The sequence below is a fragment of the Somniosus microcephalus genome, chromosome 3, assembly GCF_052327205.1.
Source record: "Somniosus microcephalus isolate GS21.2 chromosome 3, FLI_Smic_1.0, whole genome shotgun sequence".
Taxonomy (NCBI): domain Eukaryota; kingdom Metazoa; phylum Chordata; class Chondrichthyes; order Squaliformes; family Somniosidae; genus Somniosus; species Somniosus microcephalus.
Window position 1 is genome coordinate 75,296,561 of NC_140989.1, and position 24,822 is coordinate 75,321,382.

The 24,822-nt window shown below is 49.0% G+C and overlaps 1 protein-coding gene across 1 annotated transcript in view; it reads right to left on the reverse strand.

Moving 5' to 3' along the window:
• Positions 1–869: 869 nt before the first annotated feature.
• Positions 870–24,822, reverse strand: part of LOC147121146 (potassium channel subfamily K member 2-like) — a 214,280-nt gene continuing 190,327 nt past the window's right edge. Inside the window, exons 3-5 of the mRNA XM_085977734.1 lie at positions 20,746–20,863; positions 3,103–3,263; positions 870–1,160 (exon numbers count right to left, since the gene is read on the reverse strand). Coding sequence (XP_085833860.1) covers positions 870–1,160; positions 3,103–3,263; positions 20,746–20,863 — 570 coding nt within the window. The remainder of the gene's footprint in view (positions 1,161–3,102; positions 3,264–20,745; positions 20,864–24,822) is intronic.

A 24,822-nucleotide genomic window follows, 5' to 3' on the forward strand; every position in this document is an offset into this window, starting at 1 on the left:
TGTTCTCCACCGAGAGTATATCTGTAAATTGTTATGTGAAGTTGAAGATATGTATGTTTAACGGGGACCCTGTAAGTAATAAGCTAAAAAGGGAGGATTGTAGGGTATGTACCCGTCTACCTTTAAGGGAACGATTGAGTGTAACCGTTCACCTTTAAGAGAACTACTTTAGGTGTGGCTCTATTTGATTGGCTTCTGTATACGGTAATACCGACAGTGACCACACCAGTATATAAGTGATGTTACAGGATAACTAGGGCAGATTCGCCCTGACCTCTGAATAGTAAAGACCTGTTTGTTTGTACTTCAAAAGTCTGTGTATTTATTTACTGCACAACCCACAGACTTTACAACAACAGACTGCAGAGGAACACTAATGGAGGAAGCCGTGCCACAGTAATAGTGAGCCCTACAGATCCAGTGTGGGGATTTTGAGAAGGAGGCTGAGGATGATAAAGCAGGAGCCATGGCCGCAGCTCCTAATTTGTATCACACTGCTCCCTTCATCATACATGCTCTCAAACCACTGATACCCAGTGTACCATACAACAGCTCAACATTGCCAACTGCTTGACTAAGGCAGCAATTCATGAATTTTCTTCTTTCCATTTCCATAGGTATGTGACCAGAAGCTACAATAGAGTCCTCCCAAGAACACCCGATCAGCACTTCGCAAGGAATGGAAAGTATCTGACTCAGGCAAGCACCAGCACGGAGCCATCCACCTGGTGGGACATAGATAAGTCAGCTTGAGGGAAGCCCCCTGGGCTTTCACAGAACACAAGTGATCAGGAGATAGAGGAAATGATACCAGAGGAATAGGGTCCACCATGTCTTCTCCCTCCCTAGTGGCTGAGGCTAAATAGCTTTTAAAAGAAGAATGCTTTTAGAGCATTAGCAATTGTTGTTGTCTTTGGGAGGATCTGCCTAGGAGCTTTCAAAACATGGCAGAAAATACGGAAGAGTCCCCTGGCTATAGATGTACGGTTGTCAGGCAACACTTGGAAAGCATGTTCAACCTTGCAACAAGTGACAGTTTCAGGGATTTCTGCAGCACAGTCCATCACAACAGAGGCTCTTATGACAGCAATGGTGGCTGTTATACAGGCCTTGGGCAGCAATATCACCTCCTCGTTGACCAGGAGAGCTGAGGAGCTTGACTGCATGAGGCAAGAAATGGGAAGTGATTTCCACAGTCATTGCTCCAATGGGGTCTGTGTACCCAGGTACAATGACATGGATATCAGAAGTGGAAGCCAGCCTGGCAGTAAGTGGTGTTTCTGTCTTTCCAGATGGCAATTCATTCAAAGCAGCTTGAAAGCAGCCAGGGGCAGGTAGACTGCGCACAAACAGATGGGTAGCTGCCCCAAGCAGGACCAGTTGGGTTTCATGCTGTCAAAGTCAAGAGACACCTTGATATTAGGAGCCTCTCAGTGACACTTAGCTGACACCGACTTCTGACATGGGGACAGCACTGAAAAGAAGCACTAGATTAGTTAGGAGAGCCTAACATGCATCCACTAATAGCCAACCATGCCTCACAAAACTTATCTCCTGTCTCCCTGAGTACTCTGGGATAAATGTAATTTATTTTTTGAGTCCCTTTAGCCTATCTAGCACTTCCATCTTATTTATAGTGAAGCCATTTAGGTTATCTCTACTCAGGGAGGACATGCTGCTCATGTCTTCCATTGTGATCACTTAAGAGGAATTAATCTTTCAGAATGTTATCCATCTCATACTCTTCCTCTGTCACAGCCTTGTTAGCATATGTTATGGTTCTCACCTCTTTATTAAGTGCCCTCTTCCTGTTAAGGTACTGAAAGGGAAAGAAATTCAGTAGTGCCCAGAAATGGGCGCTAACTTTTGAGAAGTTGGAAGTTTAGCGGCAGGCGCTAATTAATCTCGCTGCCCACTAAATTCAGTCTCAGCGCTCAAAGAATGCAGGGGGGCGCTAAATCAGGCACTAATGGCATAGGTGAGTGGCATTAGGCTCCAAGCGATAAGGAATATGAGGCGTTGTGTAATCGGGAGTGAGCATTGGCGCAGGCGCCTTCCAGCCATTAAAGGGGAGGGTCACGGGAGTCAGCACACCAGCCCCAGTTATTCAGGGAGTGCAGAACGGCGGCGATATGCTGTGGGAAAAATGCAAAGTCCTTTGACGGACCGCAACACTCCGGGGACTAAGCAGCTTTTATTTGGCTGCAAATACATCCTGTGCTCTCTGCCACTCATAACCGACATTTGGAATGCAAATTCTTTGACAGCTGGGGTGCATCCCTTTAAGTAGCGCCCCACCAGCCGGCTGGTTCACGCCGCCACTCCCTGGTACGGTCAACGCGAGGTGCCAAGGTTGGGGGGTGCTACTGAAGTTTGCAGATCGGACGCCCAGCGAGCATCGCACACTCACTGATGTCACGATCTGCACGGCGAAAGGGACCGAGGCAGGCACTAACTGTTACTGCCTGAGCGCCCCATTAGCGCCCCCACCAGGCGCTAACTGGGGCGCTAACCTACTGAATTTCTAACCCAAAGAATTTCTTACTGTTTTGTTTTTGCATCTGCAGATATGCTTTTTTCCATGTCTCTCTTTGCCATTCCGAGCACTATTATAACAGGTTTCTGCATGTTCCTATGTTCATCCCGGCGAACCCTTTCTCCCTGCAGAATCTCTATAGAGCTTGTTCTACTTTTTACTGCACTTCTAATTAATTTTTTAACACATTTGCAGTCACATGTAAAACATTACTCCTATAAACATGATGCAAGCAAAATGTACAACTGTACAAATTGTAAACTTATGTAAAATTCTGAAGATTTTGTTTTAATTGTTAGAGTGATGCTATTGTATTCCAGTGCTAAAGAGTATTACAACCTTAAAATGTCCCTGTTTATTTAAATAGCTTTGTTAAAAAGTCAATTAAATTCTGATCTTCATTATTTTAATGAAATACTATTCTGCTACATTACAGGTAATATTAAACAGGTATCGGTTTTACAAAACACCTGGGGAATTCAGCACTCAAAAGGTTGATATGAATTCTAACATTTTAGTTCACTGTTTTGTATTCATTTATTATGAAATATATTTATGTAACTTACAAGGAATATGTCTTCCACTTTAGCGATTCCTTTTCCAAATATGGTTCCTAGTTGATCACCAACACCAGCAAGTAAAAACCCAAATAGTGGAATTCCTAACAAGGCATAAACAATGCAGAATATTTTTCCACCTACAGTAGTTGGAGAAATCTTTCCAAAACCTGGAAGAAAATAAGATCAAACTGAATAAGACACAAGTTAGCAAAGGTTTTTTATAACTGCAATAAGTCTTACAGTGGATGATGGATTGCAGTGCAACTCTTATTAAAATTTGTGCCTCTGAAGGCGAACATGAAAATGCGCAAAATATTTACAAGGGAGAAATACATTTTATATTTCAACAAATTAATCTCTTGTTTCTTTGCGAGATGTAACTGCTATTATATTGAAGCAAATATAATCACAATTTGAAAAAACAGTGATTATACCTCATTTATCAACCGTCTCTGTTGAATCCTCTGTGAAGAAAGTTGCTGCTTCAGCTTCATAGAATCATAGAAATTTAGGGCACAGAAGGAGGCCATTTGACCCATTATGCCTGGGTTTCTTTTTTTTGTTGTTATTTTTCATTCCTCTCCTCTCGTTGGCATGAAATTATATATGCACCAGCAAACCTCCAATAGTTTACCCAAGTAACCATTCTTCATGTGTGAGCCTAAACAGAATGTCAGCAGGCTATTCGACTTTGGATGGCATCTCAACTAAGCTCAATATTGTCTTCACTGGTGCACTTTCCAGCAGGGGTCATTAGATAATAACCAGGAAAGGGTTCCCTGGGTGATTTTACTTTTGTAGCCCAAACCATTTATATTGTCACTATTGCTGCCCCGGCTGAAATCAGTTCATTTAGCATAGATGAGGAATAAATCTGGGATTAAATCCAGTCTGCATGGCTTTGCACACACCACATGAGATAGTAGATAGCATTTATCTACTATCTTATCAGGAAGCCCACTCTTCTTTTGTTTCTTACTAACTCTCTCTCTCTCTCTCTCTCTCTCTCACTTGCACACATTTTTACACAGTTTGGTGGCTCCCCCTCTTTTTTGCACTTTGGTTCTGGCTAGGCTCAGCAGTTCACTGACTGAATGCAAATGAGGCCTGAACTTGAAAATGGTTTGGACCTCATGCTACTGGTATTGAGCAGGAGGTGAGAGTGGCTGTCCTTGGCATCAAGGCAGCATTTGACCGAGTGTGGCATCAAGGAGCCCTAGTAAAATTGAAGTCAATGGGAATCAGAGGGAAAACTCTCCACTGGCTGGAGCCATGCCTAGCACAAAGGAAGATGGATGTGGTTGTTGGAGGCCAATCATCTCAGCCCCAGGACATCACTGCAGGAGTTCTTCAGGGCAGTGTCCTAGGCCCAAACATCTTCAGTTGCTTCATCAATGACCTTCCCTCCATCATAAGGTCAGAAGTGGGGATGTTCACTGATGATTGAACAGTGTTCAGTTCCATTCGCAACTCCTCAGATAATGAAGCTGCCCATGCCTGCATGCAGCAAGATCTGAACAACATTCAGGCTTGAGCTGATAAGTGGCAAGTAACATTCATGCCACAAAGTGCCAGACAATGACCATCTCTAACAAGAAAAGCTCTAACCACCACCCCTTGACATTCAACGGCATTACCATCATTGAATCCCCCACCATCAACATCCTGGGGGTCACCATTGACTAGAAACTAATTGGACCAGCCACATAAATACGGTGGCTACAAGAGCAGGTCAGAGGCTGGGTAATCTGTGGCAAGTGACTCAATTCCTGACTCCCAAATGCCTTTCCACCATCTACAAGGCACAAGTCAGGATTGTGATGGAATACTCTCCACTTGCCTGGATGAGTGCAGCTCCAACAACACTTAAAAAGCTCGAAATAATCCAGGACAAAGAAACCCGCTTGATTGGCACCTCATCCACCACCTTAAACATTAACTCCCTCCACTACTGGCGCACCTTGGCTGCAGTGTGTTCCATTGAAAGGATTCACAAATTTCATGTCTCCCCCGAGGATTTACTTTTGGTTTATTAAAGAAACCCTGGTTGGACTGAGTTTAAAATCCAGGGCACAACAAGATGGCTGCGGACAGCCTCATGGCCAAAGCCTGTAAGTTTCAGTTTGGACTGACAGCTTGTATTCTGATGACTGTGAGAAGGAACTTTCCAGAACTTGAATGCAGACAGACCTTCTGCATTTATGCATTAGAAACAAACCCAGTGGCATTCGGGCCTCTGATTAAAAGCCATCAAGGTTGTTTGCACAAAAAATCAAGAGCAGACAGGGCCTGTTGAATATGTAGTGGGACAAGCTCAGCTGTATCCAGGCCTTCGTTTAGAGAACGTCAACATTGTTTACCGAAGTACTTCAAAACGATCAATGGGGCATTCAGACTGGAATGGCCCCATCACGAAACCAGTTGGACAAAGGGGAACACTGATGAGATCAGTAAAACCGATTATCGGCCATCCAGGTCGATGGGCCCAGATCGGTACCTTTTGTATGAGTTTCAATACGTCCAGATTAGACATAAGAAATGAGCTGATCTGGTGGGAGATAAGGGCTACCGGGAAGGGTATAAATAGTCCCTCGGGAGGCCATTTCTCTCTCTCTCTCCCGCCTCGCCTCCGGTGCCCTGCTTTACCATCAACCCAGCAAGAGGATCGTCGATGAAGAGCCCGTCCAGGGAAGTAGAATACCCACAGTTACGTTTAAATTACTGGGGTATCTCTGCTTTGGGCGGTGAAAACCTAAGACATCGGCAGGCAACAGGGCACGGAGCAGGCGTTTTAACATCCTAGACTGGTAAGCATCAATTTTCTGGCCCATCACAAGATAACCTAGATAGGTGTAAAGGATGGGAGTTAAGGGGAATTGCTAAAGTGTCATTTTTAGTCATTTTCCCTCGATGTGTCTGTTTTTTTTCCTCCCCTGTTAAGTGTAATTGTGCTGCATCCATAGTGATTTTCTCTGTAGAGTAATTGTTCTCTATTTTAAAAAACATTGGTTTTCTTTGCACCAAACCACTGGTCTTGTTTGTCTATATCGCTACTTGTAAATAAGTCCGGTGGTCAGAACCAAAGGGGAAGTGATTCGAACCGCACGGGGCTGGAGCAGCTCAAACACATGACTGACTGACCAGACACAAACCCCAAACCAAAACCCCCTACAGAAATGGCGACCATGGCACGACCATCGGCGACAGTATGCGATATGACAGACAGTGGTGCGGAGGGAGAAACCGCAATGGAAGAGAGGTTGTCCACTTATGTGTGCAGAAAGGTCAATATCGCCAAGAAATGGGTGGGCGCTATGTTAAAGGCCGAGCGTCCCATAGACGCCGCCACCCAGTGGACGGCGAGTAAACAGCATAAGAGGGCAATTGAAAAGGCAGTCTGGTTAATGTGTTACAAGAAACAAGTCCTAGTGCTGGACAGTGTTGTAGCAGCACAGGCTGCCAAGCTCAAGAAATTGGCCCGAGAAATGCAGGATAAGGTTTTAGCGGAAGAGAAAGTGCTAGTGGCGCTTCAGGCATTAAGCCAAGAAAGAGCGCAGACGGCAAAGGAACACCAGGCAAAGGTAGAGTGCCTGGAGGCCCGGGCCATCGAAGTGCAATGGGAACACCAGGCAAGGGTAGAGCGCCTGGAATACCAGACCGCTGAAATTAAAGCCAGCGTTAGGCGCAAGATGGAGCACTTGGAATACCAGGTCAGAGAGGCAAGGGGCAGTGAGATAAGGCTGCAGGACACGATTTGCGACCTCACCCAAGAATTAAAAGAGCAGGAGGAGAAAGTAAGGGAGGTAAAGGCAGCATACAAGCTAGCCTGCAACCAGGGGTTCGAGGAGGCAGATCACAGGCCCTGTAGGGAGGAGATAGAAAGCTTGGGCATAGCCTTATTGAGGGCAAAGGGCATGTTATGCCTCATCAGCCTGAAGGCGGGCCAGTCGGACTTTACCGGCAACCCAAACAGAACCGTCCCACAGGCAGCACCCAGAACAAAGTTGGCGAGGGAATCAGAGGTCCCACAGCCGCCACCCATAGCTCCGAGCTTTCAGGAGTTCTGGCAGCAAGGGGGGGTGGAGGATGAAGTGGTAGGGGAAGCACAGCGGGCCCCGCTAGATAGGCCGGGACCAGGACCGGTGTACCCCCTCCGACAACGGAGGTACGGCCCGCCCGTTGATGACGAGGATCCAGGGGCCATCCAAAATCAGTTTGTGGTGCCACATGGCACCCAACAGCTCAGGGCCATGGTTAGTCACATCCCCAAGCTCACCGAAAAGGGAGACCCCTCTCTGCACTTCAGGGAGATAGAACAGGCAGCGTGCATTAATGATTGCGATGACGCAGAGCAAGCTAAGATGCTGCTGTTTTCTCTGGGGAGTGATCTCCTCCAGACTCTATCTGATGAATGTAAAAAGGGGCAGAAAGATTATGAGGATTTGAGGAACGAGATATTGGAGGCCATGGGACTCAATGACGGTAGTCCGTTCGCCCGGGCGGAAAAAACGGTACAGCTCCGAGGGGAGTCCCCGCAGGCGTTCGCAGACAGGCTGTGGCCAGTCGACCGGAGCGCATGCCCGGGAATGCCAGCGCGGACATTACTGAACCAAGTCCAATTGACCCACTGGCTCCATTGTCTAATGACAAACTGCCTGCCACAAATCCGAGCCCAGGCTGTGGCCTGGTTTGACCCCCGAAGTCCCCAGACCACCGAAGAAACAGTGATCCGCCAGCTCACGGTAGCGTTTAGGAATATGAGGGGTATCGAGACACCCCAACCCAAGGGAAAAGTCCATGAGGTTAAACCTAGGGGCCAGAATAAGAAAGAATGGCACCAGGAGGGGAACCGTCCCTCCCAGGCTAAGTTAAACTGTTACGGGGCAGGAAGGACGGCCACTGGCACAAGGATTGTAAAAATCCATGGAAAGACAATAAAGTAAAGAACTCCACAGCCCCAGCCCAGAAGGCAGAGACGGAAATTGCTCCCGCTGCGATCGAGTCATTTTTAGAGACCATGCAATTTCTTATGACCAGCCAGGGGAGAATAGCAGCCACCGCCGGTATGGTGGTTCCCTCGGCCCCCTCTGACGCCCCACAATGACTGGAGCCCGCGCAGCCTGTCTACCTGTGTGCTCTCCGGTATGACGGATGGAAGAGACCGCTCGTGCAGATGGAGGTAGAGAAGGTTAAAGGGACTTCTCTGCTGGATACGGGAGCATCATGCACCGTGATCCACGCAGCTAATCCCACCACCTCACCTCTGTCTAGCGGGGTTCCATACGTTCTATCGGGGTTCACCGGTAAGGAACAGGCGGGAGCATTCTCCAAGCCACTCTCAATCCACCTGGGCACGCTCCGGACCAAGTGGACGTGCATTCTGGCGAGGTGGGAAGCGGAGGGAGGAAATGGGATCCTAGGGGCCGACTTCCTCGTGGGCCACGGGATCCTCGTGGATCTCCGTAATCATTGCCTTTGGGGAGCCAACACGGGTAAAGAGGGAGGTGTAGTAGTCATCCCGAGCAAGGAAGGGAAGGGGACCCTGTGTACTGTGAAGCCGAAAGAAGGTTACAACCTTAGGCTCATGGTCGACGGTGTCCCGGGGTAATTTCAGGCATTCGTGCAGGCTAACCTAGCTGCGTTTGCCACGCACAAACACGACTGCGGGAGGGTCACCGGGTTTGAGGTCAGACTGGACAGGGACCCCATGGCCCGGCCCCAGAAGCAGTATAACTTCCCCAGAGAAGCAGAGCCCGACATGGAGGCAGCCATGTCCTCTTTAGTACAGCAGGGAGTGTTGAGGCCCATAGCCACCCACGTTAACTCTCCGCTTTGGCCGGTCAGAAAACCGGACAATTCATGGAGAGCCACGGTGGACTATCGGGTGCTCAACAGCAATATCCCCGCGTGCGCTCCCACAGTGGCAGCAGTGGCCGACCTCATCGGGAGTATTCCAGCATCCACGACCACGTTCACGGTGCTGGATATTTCAAATGGGTTTTGGTCCATCCCCTTGAGGAGGGAGGGCCAGTATAAGTTCGCTTCTACTTTTAAAGGGCAACAGTATACTTGGAACTGCTTGCCACAAGGCTTTCATAACAGCCCCAGCATCTTCCACCAGTGTATGGCGGATAGCTTAAAGGAATTTAGTCAGCCCACACAGTTGCTGCAGTATGTGGATGACCTGCTCTTGTTTACCGACTCAGTCAGGGAGCATGGCCCGCTACTCGCCGAACTGCTGGAGCTGCTACAGAGTAAGGGGTTCAAAGTCAACCCGAAAAAGGCGCAGATCGGCCAGCGGGAAGTTAAATTCCTGGGCCTAACCGTCCGCGCAGGAGAGAGAGCCATAGACAAGGCTAGGAGGGAAGCGGTCCAAGAGTTGCCGGTCCCCAACACAGTGAGAGGTGTGAGGTCGGTCCTAGGGTTAACGGGGTACTGCAGGGACTTCATTGAAGACTATGCAGCCACAGCAGCCCCTTTGCTCCGACTCCTACACAGAGGAGTGGAGTGGTCTTGGGATGAGGGTTGCCAGGCAGCATTTGTCAAGCTCAAGGGAGACTTGCAGACCGCACCAGCCCTAGGAGCCATAGATGGGGGGAAAGAGTTCTTTCTGGAGGCAGCGGCTAGCGGGGATAGCCTGAGTGCTGTGCTGCTCCAAGAGCGGCACGGTAGGCTAAGGCCCGTGGTCTACTCCTCCAGAGTACTCACTGATGTGGAGAGGAGCAACTCAATTTGCGAACGGCACCTTTTGGCCACGTATTGGGCTGTGAAAAGATCCTTGATCTTCACAGGCACCTCTCCCATCACCCTCCTCACACACCACACACCCACCCAGATGCTTCTGGATAGGAGGATTAAAGATGGGACAGTCAGCAGTGTACGCATTGCACGCTGGACCCTCCTCCTCTCGCAGACGGATCTGAAGGTGAGGGGCCTTTGCGAGCCAAAGCTCGCGGCCAATATGGTATATCCTGGAACAGCCCATCTGTGTTCCATAGAAGGGGTATGGGAGGTGAACGTAGGTTTACGGGCCGGGATACATCCCTCAGGCCGTGAAATCTATGTAGACGGTTCCAGCATGGTATCTGCTGGCGAGCGACTCACGGATTGTGGAGTTTATGACCCAACGGCAAACATTGCCCTGGCGATCAAGCTCCCCAGCACCATGAGCGCCCAACAGGCTGAACTGTCCGCGGTGGTGTCCGTGGTTACCCACTCCGAAATCTTCCCCACCCCATACATGATTTGCTCTGACAGCATGTTCACTTGCAACTCGTGTACGGAATACCTGGCCATCTGGTCCCGTTGCGGGTATACCTCCGCCAACGGGAGGCCCTTAACAGTAAAGCCCCTGCTGGAGAAAATCCTGGCAGCCGTGGGGGAGGAAGGCGAGGTCTTCATCCACAAAGTGAAGGCCCATTCCTCCACAGAACCCCGCAGACAGGGTAACCAGCAAGCCGACATGCTGGCCAAGGGGGGTGCACGCGCAGGCACTTTCTGGGACCCGTATGTGTCCGGGCCCGTGGTGGCAGTTAGAGGCAGGGATGGGATCCAACGGAGCTTAGGAGTAGTGTTAGCCCCGGACCTTAAAATGGTCCAAGCCCAGGACCCTGTCCTGAAAACCGTCATTAACGCAGTAGTGGAGGGCAGGAAGGTAGAAGGCCCTTACGGCGCAGCGGCCCTCTCCATAAGGGAAGGCATGCTGTTCAAAGAAGAACAGTGGGTAGTACCCCAGCAACACCGGAGGGAGTTCCTTCAACTGGCCCATGAGGGTCCGGGAGTGGGTCACCCCAGGCCTGAGACCACCTGGCAACGGGTGGAACAGGCGGAATGGTGGCCAGGACTCCGGGAAGACGTCCGCGAGTTCTGTGCTAGCTGTCTTGTGTGCGCTGCAAACAACCCCGACCCCCACAGAAGGAAGGTGCCCATGGGGCACGTTAGGAGGGTAGAGGGACCATGGCTGTTGATCCAGATCGACTACATCGGGCCCCTGCCCACTGCCCAGGGAGGCTACAAATACTGCCTCGTCCTGGTAGACGTGTTTTCCAAGTGGGTGGAAGCCTTCCCCTGCAAACGGCCACAGCATTGGGGACTGCAAGGATCTTGGTGCGAGAGGTGTTCTCGCGGTGGGGACTACCCCAGTTTGTGGAGTCCGACCAGGGATGCCACTTCGCCGGCCAGGTCATGCAGAACACCCTTACGCTGCTCGGTATTCAGGGGAAGTGGCACGTAGCCCACAATCCACAGACCTCAGGGATTGTGGAGCACATGAACTGCACCGTTAAAGAAAAGTTGAGGAAGGAGACAGTGGGCTCGCCCCAAAAATGGGCGGAGGTCCTGCCTCTAGTCCTCATGGGGATCCGGGCCAGCCAGTCCAAGAGTACAGGGTATTCCCCGCACGAACTCATGACTGGTAGGGTTATGAGGACCCCCACCCATGTCCTAGTCCCAGTTCTTACTGAAGGGCAGCCTCGGGAGGTAAATTGGGATAAATTCGCCCGAACACTCCTCGAGCGCCTGAAACAGATTTACGAACAGGCAGCAGGTAGCATGGGGAAGCAGCATCAGAATAACCGGTTGCTGCTCGAGCCTAGCAAGAGTCACCAGTAGGAGATAGGGGACCAAGTGATGGTTAGGAACTACGCCCGAGTGGGGAGTTTAGAGCCACTGTACATGGGACCCTATAGCATAGTCGATAAAGCCAGCCCCATGGTTTACGCAGTAAAAATGCCCTGGCGCACAAAATGGTTCCATGTGAATCAATGTAAGTTGTTTAAGCTGGAGGCAGGGAAACAGGCAGCTGGGATTCAACCCGAAGTTAGAAATCCTCAGCCCGCAGCGGGTACTCGCACGCAGGCTGCACACGCAGGCGCAGTCGCGTGCGTCAAGGGAGAAGTTCCCCAGCACTTTGTCCAGACCACTCCCCCTCTCATGGGATTCCGAGGAGGAGGAGCCCGAACCAGATGGCCCCGCCCCCGAACCAGGTTTTGAACCTGGAGGGGAAGACCCTCAGCCACCGGCAGCCGGTGGCGAGGGATTGCCCGTCCCCAGTTCAGGTTTGGGAGGGGAGGGACCCGAGGGAGAAGGCCCCCAGCCAGTGAGGACTGTGACCCGAGCCAAGGGTCCGCTCGCCAGGGTAGCCCCACCAGTAGCACTCCCTAGGAGGTCTCCTTGGCCACCCCAGCCCAGAAAAGTATGGTCACTGGCTCTTCAGTTCAAAAGGGCGGCCTCCCGAGTCAGGGAGAAGCCGAAAGACAGAGGTCCCCAGCCAGCAGCCATAAGCTGCGAGGGACCAGAAGTGGAGATCAGTCCAGCTTCGCCACAGGTAGTAGCCTGCAACAGTCCTAACAGAGATTAGGCTGGCCGCTCGGAGACGGGCGACAGATGTACATAGCTTTGTTTAAGTTTAGCAATGTGTATAAGGTTAAGTTAGGGTGTTTTAATTTAATTCTATGTAAGGAACCGGTAGTCTATAAGTTTTAAGTATGGAACCATTCCAGAGTGCTGTCTACGTGAGCCGAGGTCGCGGGACCCGATCACACTTCCCCCGAGCCAGGGAGCCTCCAGGGAACCTGGCTAGATGCTTTTATGTCTTTTTCAGAATTTCGAAATGTGCGGAGGCATAATCCTGCTCGCCCTGTTCGGGCTGAACCTCGCGAGAAGGGGCGATGTCGAGGACCATCATATCTTCGGATGCTCGGGGAAGAGAGCGCCCCAGCACACGACGGAAGTGGTCTACAGGAGGCGGATGAAATCACCTCGTATGTCCACGAGGGGAGCTGGCCAGGATGGCTGGGATCCAATTTGACCCAGTATTCTAGTGAGACCGGCTTCACGTATGGGGAGGCCTCCCTCCAGTGCCCGAGGATACGAATCGTCACCCCAAGGATTAGCGTCACCGTGGGCAAAAGAATATGTTTGACGTGTAAAGGGAACGTTCCCCTGGATAGGTGGTGGTGGCTCAGAAAGTTAAGCAAAGACATGGGGAACCCCAGGGTAGAGTGGGAAAGGTTAGGGAATGACACTCACAGGACCATTACAGGGACCCAGGGAGGGTTAAGTGTGTGCTGGGATAAATGGTGGGAACCGGATCAGGGGATCTACGTCTGTATGTGGGGATCAGAGAAAGTCTGCCCCACAGGCATTTCCATCATTTTCCGCAGCCAGTGGCAAAATAACGGGAGGGGGATGGACTGGGAGTCCCGCCTGAACGCATGCGCGATCCCGTACTCCCCAATCTCGGTTAATGCCACTGAACTAGTGACCCGCCCCCGACGGCCCCTGCCCACGACCCCGACGTCACGGACAGTAGCAGAGGGATGCCCCGCCACCGCCAAGGGACCAGGGAACGGCCTGGTGCTAGTACCCACAGACCAGGTGCTGTATCAAGGGGTGCTTTACGCGGTGGCCTCGGTGATTTTAAACCTCACTGAGGTACACTTACTCGCGTGGTGCCCCGCAGAGACTGCCAAATTGTATCAAGCCCTATTAACAGATGTTTCAAAAATTCCGTGAATTTGACTTTTCGGAGGTCGATAAGACCGAATTGTATACTATCACAAAAGCACTTCTACACTTTGGAACAGAAGACTGTACAGATAGGGGCTGACATTTTAGATATTACGACCCCACCCTGGTGGGACACTTTTGAAAGTATAGAGGTCCCCTCCTGGATTCGTATGGTGCAACGCCCTTGGTGCGCCCCGAACCGGAACTTCAGTGGCGCCCTCCTTCTGTGCGCCTGGCGCCCCCAGCGACTGGTAAAGGGGAACGGTTCCCAGTCGCTGCGGGGCGCGGGGGGCACTAATTAAAGGGGACTCCTCCTGCATTATAAGTGGCAGACATTTTGTTCCACTCCTTCTGCGTGAGAGACGGATATTTGGAGAGAGACAAAGGGAGAGAGCTTTCTGGTTTGACTCAGCACTCGCACAGGTACTTCTGGCTTCACTTGGATTTAACTTTCAGTGCCATAGCCTTGAGTCGCCACATATAATGGGGGCTGCCATGGGTGGAAACGTTGGCTTACTGCATTGCATTCAAAGGGCTCAGAGACGTTGTGAGAGAGTGCCAGTCATGGCCAGATGGAGAAGGGCCAACAGGCATCGGCACAGGAGGCCTTACCCACCCAGGGTATACCGCCAGCAGTTTTCAGATCTGAACATGTCTGAGGAGCAGTGTGTTCGGAGGCTGCGATTCAGAAGGGAGGTGGTCACTGAGATCTGCCACCTGCTTGATTGGCACCTCATCCACCACCTTAAACATTAACTCCCTCCACCACCGGCGCACCTTGGCTGCAGTGTGTACCATTGAAAGGATTCACAAATTTCATGTCTCCCCCGAGGATTTACTTTTGGTTTATTAAAGAAACCCTGGTTGGACTGAGTTTAAAATCCAGGGCACAACAAGATGGCTGCGGACAGCCTCATGGCCAATGCCTGTAAGTTTCAGTTTGGACTGACAGCTTGTATTCTGATGGCTGTGAGAAGGAACTTTCCAGAACTTGAATGCAGACAGACCTTCTGCATTTATGCATTAGAAGCAAACCCAGTGGCATTCGGGCCTCTGATTAAAAGCCATCAAGGTTGTTTGCACAAACAATCAAGAGCAGACAGGGCCTATTGAATACGTAGTGGGACAAGCTCAGCTGCATTCAGGCCTTCGTTTAGAGAACGTCAACACTGTTTACCGAAGTACTTCAAAACGATCAACGGGGCATTCAGACTGGAATGGCCCCATCACGAAACCAGTTGGACAAAGGGGAACACTGATGAGATCAGTAAAACCGATTACTGGCCATCCAGGTCGATGGGCCCAGATCGGTACCTTTTGTACGAGTTTCAATACGTCCAGATTAGACAAAAGAAATGAGCTGATCTGGCGGGAGATAAGGGCTACTGGGAAAGGTATAACTAGTCCCTCGGAAGGCCATTTTTCTCTCTCTCTCCCGCCTCACCTCCGGTGCCCTGCCTTACCATCAACCCAGCAAGAGGATCGTCGACAAAGAGCCCATCCAGAGAAGTAGAATACCCACAGTTACTTTTAAATTACTGGGGTATCTCTGCTTTGGGCGGTGAAAACCTAAGACATCGGCAGGCAACAGGGCACGGAGCAGGCGTTTCAACATCCTAGACTGGTGAGCATCAATTTTCTGGCCCATCACAAGATAATCTAGATAGGTGTAAAGGGTGGGAGTTAAGGGGAATTGCTAAAGTGTCACTTTTAGTCATTTTCCCTCGATGTGTCCGTTTTTTTTCCTCCCCCATTAAGTGTAATTGTGCTACATCCATAGTGATTTTCTCTGTATAGTAATTGTTCTCTATTTTAATAAACATTGGTTTTCTTTGCACCAAACCACTGGTCTCGTTTGTCTATATCGTTACTTGTAAATAAGTCCGGTGGTCAGAACCAAAGGGGAAGCAATTCGAACCGCACGGGGCTGGAGCAGCTCAGATACGACTGACTGGCCAGACACAAATCCCAAACCAAAACCCCCTACACCATCTACAAGATGCACTGCAGCAACTCGCCAAGGCTTGTTCTGCGGCACCTCCCAAACCCGTGACCTTCACCACCTAGAAGGACAAGGGCAGCAGGTGCATGGGAACACCACCACCTCCAAGTTCCCCTCCAAGTCGCACACCATCTGGACTTGGAAATATATCGCCGATCCTTCATCGTCGCTGGGTCCAAATCTAGGAACTCCCTACCTAACAGCACTGTGGGAGTACCCTCACCACACGGACCGTAGCGGTTAAAGAAGGTAGCTCACCACCACCTTCTCAAGGACAATTAGGGATTGACAAAAAATGCTGGCCTTGCCAGCGATGTTCACATTCTGTGAATGAATTTTTTAAAAAGGAGTGATCGCTTTGCCCACTGTCTGCCTGATACAGATGGATGTTGAAAACCGCCCCCATTACAACAGCATATCAGAAAAACGTTAGCAATTCTTACAATGTTTTGGACAATAGTTACTGTGCTATTCAGTCAGCCTTCTGTGATCCACCAATTAAAATGTCATGTGAGTATTAATTCCCATTGGCTATGTCTGTGACTCTAAAGTTAGTTTTGTATAGTTGGCAAATGGCGATTTAAAAAAAATCTAATATGATATATGTACCAACATATATCAAACCATTTGATTGGCATTTTACATTTTGATTAGAGAAAGAATAATCGGGCTAATTCTGCAATGCTGCGCTCGGTGCGACTATCACAGGGAGCACAGCTCAGAGAATCGGGGTTACAATGTAGCAGGTCTGCTTGAGTTTGAAATGTCCAAAATATATGCCAGAACTAGCAAAAAAAATGGAGTAAGACTTAAAGAAATGTTTGTAAGAATAAAGGGCTTCTAAGATAAGGTTTGTAAAGCAATTTAAAAAGCAGACTGGGTGAAAGACAAAAAGTACAGAGAGGCAATTCTCCTGGGAGCCACCAGTGATTGCACTCATTGTTCAGCAGCCTCTTCCATTTTGGCCACTCGTTTTTAAACGATTCAGGGATGCAGAAGTAAAAGGTAAATGTAAAGTTTTATTCACAGAAAAAAAAATTAAATTTATAGAAAATTATACTAGTTAATTAACTCATGACAGAGGGAGTAAAAGGAAAAAACAGGGAAACACTTAATTTTTACTTACAATTGCATTTTCAGTATTCTTCAGGCTAATCACAATAATAAAGCAATAACTGATGTTTGAATAGTTGCGTTACTATAATAATATTGGGGAATGTTTCAACATCACTGTGGTAAGTTGACAACTTATAAAACTTTCACATAAAGGGTAGTGGAAATCTGAAACTCTCTCTCTCAAAAAGCTGTTGAGGCTAGGTCAATTGAGAATTTCAAAACTGAGATTGATAGATTTTTGTTAGGCGGAACCAGCTCAAGGGGCTGAATGGCCTACTCCTGTTCCTATGTTCCTGTACAAAACATTCGAATAAAGCTAAGGTGAAAAATGCCTGCTGACTATGACTCATAGGGTTGTGTTATAAGTGGGATTGTTTTTGAAACACATACTGATTAATTAAGTGATTTATGGCAATCAATATGGCTTTGGCAATTAAATTAAAATTAAATAAAGGAAGAGCATTTGCCTTCAGTGCTCAAGTAATTTTTTTTCGACATATGCACAAGCACAAAAGTGGTTTTCACTATGAATAGTTTATTTAGCAATGAAAATGTGAAGAAATCACAAAACATTTAAGTAATGTTTAAGTAATCACAGATGCATCGTACAGTAAGTCAACTTTAAAGGCCTGCAGGCCAGGATTTTCTGTTAATTTGTGGTTTGGGGAAGGTGAAAGTAGCATGGGCCTAATTATTCCACTCAGAAGGGTAGTAAAGTTTTGTGCTAGTTTGGCCAAATATGGAAAATGGTTTTAAATATCAGAGGTGAGCCAAGCCTCCTGTTAAACTGTGTAGTAATCAATCACACAGTGGAAAAAGCCACATTTAAGAGTTTTGGGAGTTTCAGGGAAGAATAATGATGGGCATATGAAACTTTTGTACTATAGTCAATCTCCCATGGCTTTGCACACAGGGGTGGGGGGAGGGGGGGGGGGGCAGTTATAATTTTAACTTTCAGCATCAATAAAAAGGTGAGGTGTATAATGGGTGGCCAATCCGATATTGTCTGTTTTACACCATTGCTGAAAATTAAAATTATCCCCAGGAAGTCACGACCGACTGAATTTTTCCAGCTAAGATAGGTTAGAGGCTAGAGAGAATAATTGGGCTAATACAAAGGAGGGAGAAAGGGGAAGGAGCAGAGGTGGAAGGGAGGGAGCAGGAGAAAGGGGGTGGGGGGAGGCGAGAGAGAGAGAGAGGTGGGGAAGGAGAGAGGAGGGGTTCTGAGTTGGCGAGTCCTTTCCAAATAAATCTTCTCTCTTAGGCAGTCCCTCGGGAACTGAGGATGACTTGCTTCCACATTAAAAATGAGTTTGCAGGTGACTGATGAGTCCAATGCGGGACCCACAGTCTCTGTCACAGGTGGGGCAGACGGTGGTTGAAGGGGCGGGTTGGTGGGGTGCTTGGGTTGACGTGCGCTCCTTCCGCTGCCTGCGCTTGGCTTCTGCTTGCTCCCGGCGAAGAGACTCGAGGTGTTCGGCGCCTTCCCGGATGCTTCTCCTCCACTTTGTGCGGTCTTGGGCCAGGGATTCCCAGGTGTCGGTGGGGATGTTACACTTTTTCAAGGAGGCTTTGAGGGTGTCCTTGAAGTGTTTCCTCTGCCCACCTGGGGCTCTCTTGCCGTGTCGGAGCTCCAAGTAGAGCGCTTGTTTTGGGAGTCTTGTATCGGGCATGCGGACGATGTGACCCATCCATCGGAGCTGATCGAGGGTGGTGGAAGCTTCGATGCTAGGGATGTTGGCCTGAGCGAGAACACTGACGTTGGTGCGCCTATCCTGCCAATGGATTTGCAGGATCTTGCGGAGGCAGCGTTGGTGGTACCTCTCCAGTGCTTTGAGGTGCCTGCTGTACATGGTCCATGTCTCTGAGGCATAAAGCAGGGTGGGTATCACTGCTGCTCTGTAGACCATGAGCTTAGTGCCGGGTTTGAGGTCCTGGCCTTCAAACACTCTCTTCCTCAGGTGACCAAAGGCTGCACTGGCACACTGAAGGCGGTGTTGGGCTTTGTCATCGACGTCTGCCCTTGTTGACAGTATGCTCCCGAGGATCATCCAAATAAATACTGGTAAATGGGATTATGCATCCACAAACTGTTAGACTGCAAGGTAGGAGTCATTTAGCCAAAGTTGGACAATGGCCCTATCTACAAAAGGTTTACTTGGTGGGCAATGTGGGGGCAGAGACAGGCCATCAGGCTATAGTTCAAGAAGATCATTGGGGCAAAGAGCAGCAAGGCCATCAGGGGAGATGAGCTATGGCTGATAGGCAGAGATTTAGATGGAGACTTGGCCCCAGAACCAGAAGATGCAGCAGGACTGTTGGGTGGTATGGAGGAGGCATTGAAAGAAAGTTTGGCCAGGCATAAACAAAATGTTTAGGTGGCTCTTGACCCATCGGGCCAGAGTTTAGGAAGGCTGTCAAGCCGACTAGTGGCAGAACCATCAGGAAAAGTGTGCAGAGGTTTAGGAAGGGGCATTAGTCCAAGGGTCAGGAGTGCTGGCAGGGCTATTGGGAAGAAGTTCAGCAGGACTGTCAGCTCAAAGTATGGCAGAGGCAACAGCAGAGCTGTGCCAAAGCCATTGGGCTGATGTGCTTGAGGATCATCGGGTCCAGGTTTGAGACAGCCATCAGAAAAATATGGTAGGGTTTTCAGGGTCAGCAGGGCTATGGGGATGAGTTCAGATGGGCAGTTGGGCTGAAGTGGTGCAGGGCCATGATTCAGCTATGTCAAACAGCAAAATTAGGTAAGAGTGAGGTTCATAAATTATATTTGTGGGTTGGATACCAGGGACAAAGTAAAAACACTTGCCTTTACTCACCTTTACCAATATATCCGCCATGCTGCAGCAAGTGTTTGGTACAGTCCCATCCGGTGGCGAAAATTAGGAATTGCAGTAAAAGTTCAAGTAAACGATCAACAGCAGTAACTCCCACAAGTTCATTTCATTTCTTTTCCTGTGTGTATTTGTCCCCCCACCCCACCCCACCCCACCCCTTCCCCTTGCTCTGTTCCTTTTTAAATGCTGTTCATCTGCAATATCTTCCAATTCTGATGAAGGGTCCATTCCTGAAATGTTACCTTGCCTGTCCTGTCCACAGATGTTAAGTGACTCGCTTAGTGTTTCCATTGACTTCAGTGGAAATTAAAATAGGGTGAGATGTATAACGGGCGGCTGATCCGATATCACCTGCTTTATACTATCGCCCAAACTCAAAATTACATTTTTAATATGTAATAGATTAGGAGAAGAACTATGGTACAAAGACAGATACTGTGAAACAATTCTTCAACTATATCGTTTTTACATTGTGCTGAAAGAATCACAGAATTTCTGTAACAGGAAACAAATAATCTACTATAGGGTGTATAAAATGTAACTGAAAATACAAGATAAATCCTATATATTGTTATACAGCATACTTGTACATATTACCACAAGTAAAAAAAAAGTTAACCACATAACTTTATACAGGAAACTTTCTGGTATCCGGCACTGACGGGACCGAGCTGGTGCCGGTCAATCAACACTGCCGGAGAAACCAGCGCTAATGTTAAAACATACGGAGCTCCTGAGCTCCGTATCTAGCAACAAACCCTGTTGCTTAGCAACAGCTTCAAAACAATCGGCGCAGCTTGCAAGCGTCTCTGTAGCTAAGCAACAGCTTCAGCTAGACGCTTGCAGAGCCAGGAATGGAGAAAAAAAACAACGAAAAGTAAAAAAAAGTTATCTGAACCGACTCCTGAATTTTGCCGGTGGATAGAGCATTCCGGAGATTTAACCTCCATTTAAACGAAAGTTTCCTGTATTACATTCTCACATGTGCAAAGATATTTTTGCGAATTCCACTTTGTGTCGAAAGGACAACATGTCCATTTTGTCAAATGGCTATCAGCAAGTTTGCAGATTGTGCTAAAGCTGCAATGTACCAATCAGATGAGCCTCAAGATGCACTTCCTTCAAATTAATGAGGTGAACATAAATCGTGAACGATGGATGGAAGATTTATTATAAATTTCTTACCTATGGTGGTTATAATGGTGCCAGCAAAGAAGAAGGAGCTGCCCAAGTCCCAGTGGCTGGTCTGATTGGTGGAATTCCCCGCAGGATTAACACCTGCATTTACAGCTTCCATCACATGCTGTCAGTTTGAAAAGTATACATCAGTAAACTTCCAAAATCATTAATCTTACAATAGCAAGACATACCTAATAAGTCATTGGATTGTCGACATAATTGGACACTGAGTAATAACACCACATTTTGTTTGAAGAACACTTTTATTGATTGTATTCTGTATGGTTTATTTTATCTCTTTCCCTCCCATGGTTGCCCACAATCTTTTCCATTTAGGCATTGAATGGTACAGGAAACTTTGGTTTATCCGGAGGTTGTATGTCCGGAATACTCGATCTAATGGCAAAAATCAGGAGCCATTTTCTATAAGTATTTTTAGTTCTCGTTCATTTTTTTTCCCAGTCAGGCACTGCAAGGTCTGTAGCTATAGCAACAGCTTCAGCTAGAGATGCTTGCAGCTGCAGCCGACTCTTTAGAAGCTGTTGCTAAGCAACAGTGTTTGTTGTCAGATACGGAGGTGAAAACCTCCGTATGCTTCACCATTAACTTTGTATGTCCAGCAGTTTTGATAGATCGGTAACACGCCGGTCCCGTCGGTGCTGGATATCACAAAGTTTCCTGTACCTGAGATTTAGTTTGACAAATGGGATTAAAGTCTTCTCTCTCTTGGGTGGCTGTTACATGTCCGAAGTGAAAAAGTTTGGGTGGGCTCATTTTCAATTTCTGCTAGATGTAGCTTCACACTGGAAAACTGCCCATGTATCATTACTAGGGATTAACTTAGCAATTTTACGTGGAATCAATAGGATAGCTAAATGTGTGGGATGTGGAAACATCACGTTGCTGTGATCACAGGTGCTCTTAGTTTAAGTTGATTTTATATTGAGACATGCTACTAGCCACCAACACACAGTTTGCACACAGCACCAAAGATAAACTTTCCACAATCTCCGAGACCAGTGACCAGGGAGACCCAGGCTATGAAATCCAGCACCTTAGCGCCGGCAGTTGTAGCAGTCGGCGCAGACTCCATGGATTTTTAGATTTTAACCCTTATTAAAAACTGGACAGGCTGCATGGGAGGGGGGAAGCAGTGAAAAACCACTCAAGCTGGCGATGACTCATTCGCATGGAAACAAACTGTCCTTGGGAACAATGGCCCGAGAGTCCCACTCCCAAGTCTTGATTAACAAGGCTGATGACTCATTGTTCTGGTCAAGATGACCTCATTAAGTTAATCGGCTGGAAGATTGAAATGAGATCAAAAACCATTCAAACCTGGATGGAAGCTTGAAAATCATTCCCTAAGGCCATGTGTCCATTACAACCACAGACAGTGGTCTGTGTATTGGAGGGGTGTATTAGAGAGCAGTTTGGATAGCTCTCTCTCTCTCTCTCCTGCCCTCCACACAACGAAACATCAAGAGGAGCAGAGGCTTGCTCTTCCAACCGAGATGGACTTCGACTAAGGCTGGGACTCTCATGCCACAAAGCCGGTACGGAACCAGGTAGCCGAGACGGACGGGAGGAAGCTGCAAGCAAGATCAAAGGGGCAATCTAGGTGAGCATTGCCAAGCCTACACACCCACAAGATCACTTAGCTGTGTGAGGGGGTGCCTGTATGTTCCTACCAAACCAGAGGGGGTTTAGCATTGGAAGGGTCCTGTGATAGTTTAGTTCATGGGAGGATGTTTTTAGGCCATGGTAAGTCAGCACAGCAGGGGCTTGTTGGACAAGTCAGGGTTGTACTGTTTTAACCTGTACTGTTGTGTTCACACTGCTCATACTGTATGCGAGTGGAGTGGTTTTTGTCAACCTTAATAAACACTGTACGGGTGAGCCTGAAAATGCTGTCCGTGTTCAAATCGGTCCTCAGTAATCCCTATCATACAGAACTTGTAGTAAGGAGGTTTGCATGCTCGCTACAGGTGGGGCGAAACCACTTACAATAATTGGCGATTGCGGCAGGGGCCATAGGAAATTGGCCACCGCAGAAACCGGTTACAGATTTGGCAATTGCGGCAGGACGATTGGTTGTGGATTAGATATGGACAGTTTGGAGGGCAAGAGATCCGGAATGGAGGACAGAATTTCCTCCTACGTGTTTACAAAGGTTAACGTATCCCAGCAATGAGTACTGGAGATGTTGCGTTCTGAGACTCTCCAGGATAGGGCCGCAGAGTGGACAGGGAGCAAGGAACACAGGAAGTCCAAAGAGAAGGTGATTTGGCTCCTGTGCTTCCAAAAGCAAGTTCAACTGCTCCAGGAGCAGGTTGAAAATCTCAAAAATGAGCTGAAGGAGTCTGAAGACAAGTCAGACGCAAGGGGGATAGTCGGGAGTAGACTAGTGGAGGAGTTGCGCAAGGAAAGACATGAAAGATGCGCACAGGAAGAGACCTCCTGTAATATGGGGGAATAACTGCGGTGCCAGGTTACGGAGGCCAGGTTAAATGAGCAGGCCTTACGGGAGGAGAATGCAAGATTAACAACGAGAGCTGGTGGTTTGGAGGGTCAGCTAAGGGACTTTAAAATAGCTCATAAGGTAGCTAGAAGTAGGGGCTATGAAGACTCTGATCATGGTCCCTGCAAAGAAAGGATTAAAAAATGGACCCAAGCCTTGTCTGGGGCCAGAGACATGGTCTGTTTAACGGCACCAGGGGAAACCCGGGTGGAGTGGGACGAGGAGGGTCAGGAAGCAGAGGATAAGGTTCAGGACAGGGAAGTCCCACCGGTGCCGGAAGCGCCACCGAGACCAATGTCTCCTCTGCGGCAGCAAAAGTACAGTCCACCCACACCAAACGGTGACCAGGGCCCGCTGCAGAGCGATTACGTGGCCCCATTCACCACCCCGCAGTTGCAAGCCATGATAGCAGAGTTGCCCAAACTAAAACAGGACGGGGACCCCTCAGTTCACTTTATGGAGGTCGAGCAGGTAGGGGGGATCAACGGGTGTAGCGAGGGCGAGATCCATAGGCTGATGCTGCTCTCCCTTGACAGGAAACTGTACCAGAGCCTGTCCGCAGCCACAAAAGCGGGGCGAGGCACCGCAGAGGGGTTGAAAGAGGAGATCCTGAGAGCCATGGGGCACACCCAGGGTAGTCTGTTCTCACAAGTGGAATGGACTCGACAGTTGGCCAGCGAGGCACCAGCTGCATTTGCGGACATGCTATGGCTGGTGTACGCAAAGGCAACTGGAGGAGCACCAGACCGCGCGCAACTGATAGGGGTCCCCAGAAATCACTGGCTCAGGACCCTGGTAACAAACAGCCTGCCATGGATTAAAGCCAAAGCAGAAGCATGGTTCATCTCCGAGGACCTCGTGAACATGGAGGCAGGCGTGCTCCGGAAATTGGGCTTAGCTTTTAGGGCCGGTTCCAGGGAGGTGGTCAAACAAAGGGGGAGGGTACATGAGATGAAACCAGTAAGGGGGAGAGGAAGGAATGGCGTCAGGAATTGGGTAACACCGACGAGAAGACTTGTTTCAAGTGTGGGAAGACGGGACACTGGAGGCGGGATTGTCCGGCCCAAAAGGGGGGGGTCAGGCCAAGGGGGTCCTCCCATATGAAAACCCCAGGTCACCGAGGCAAAGGAGGCGACCAATGAACCGTTTGATGTTCTGGTGGCCGCCCTTCTCATGGTGCTGGGGAAGGACAAAGGAAGGCTAGACGCTGCCGTGAGCAGCATAATGCCGACCGCACCCGCATGTCCGCCTTCCTCCTGACTAGAATGCACCCAGCCTGAGTACCTGTGTCTGCTCACTTATGATGAGTGGGACAGGCCTTGTATTAAGATGGGGGTGGAGATGGTGCAGGGGAGCTATTTGGTGGACACCGGAGCTTCCAGCACGGTGATCCATTCGGAAGAACCGACCAATTCACCCTGGTCTAACAAGGTCCCATTTAGCCTAATGGGATTCACAGGGAACGAGCAGGTGGGGGCAATGTCCAAACCCCTGAAAATAGAGCTAGGGTCCCTCCGCACCACGTGGAAGTGCGTGCTAATGAAATGGGAGCAACCAGGGTG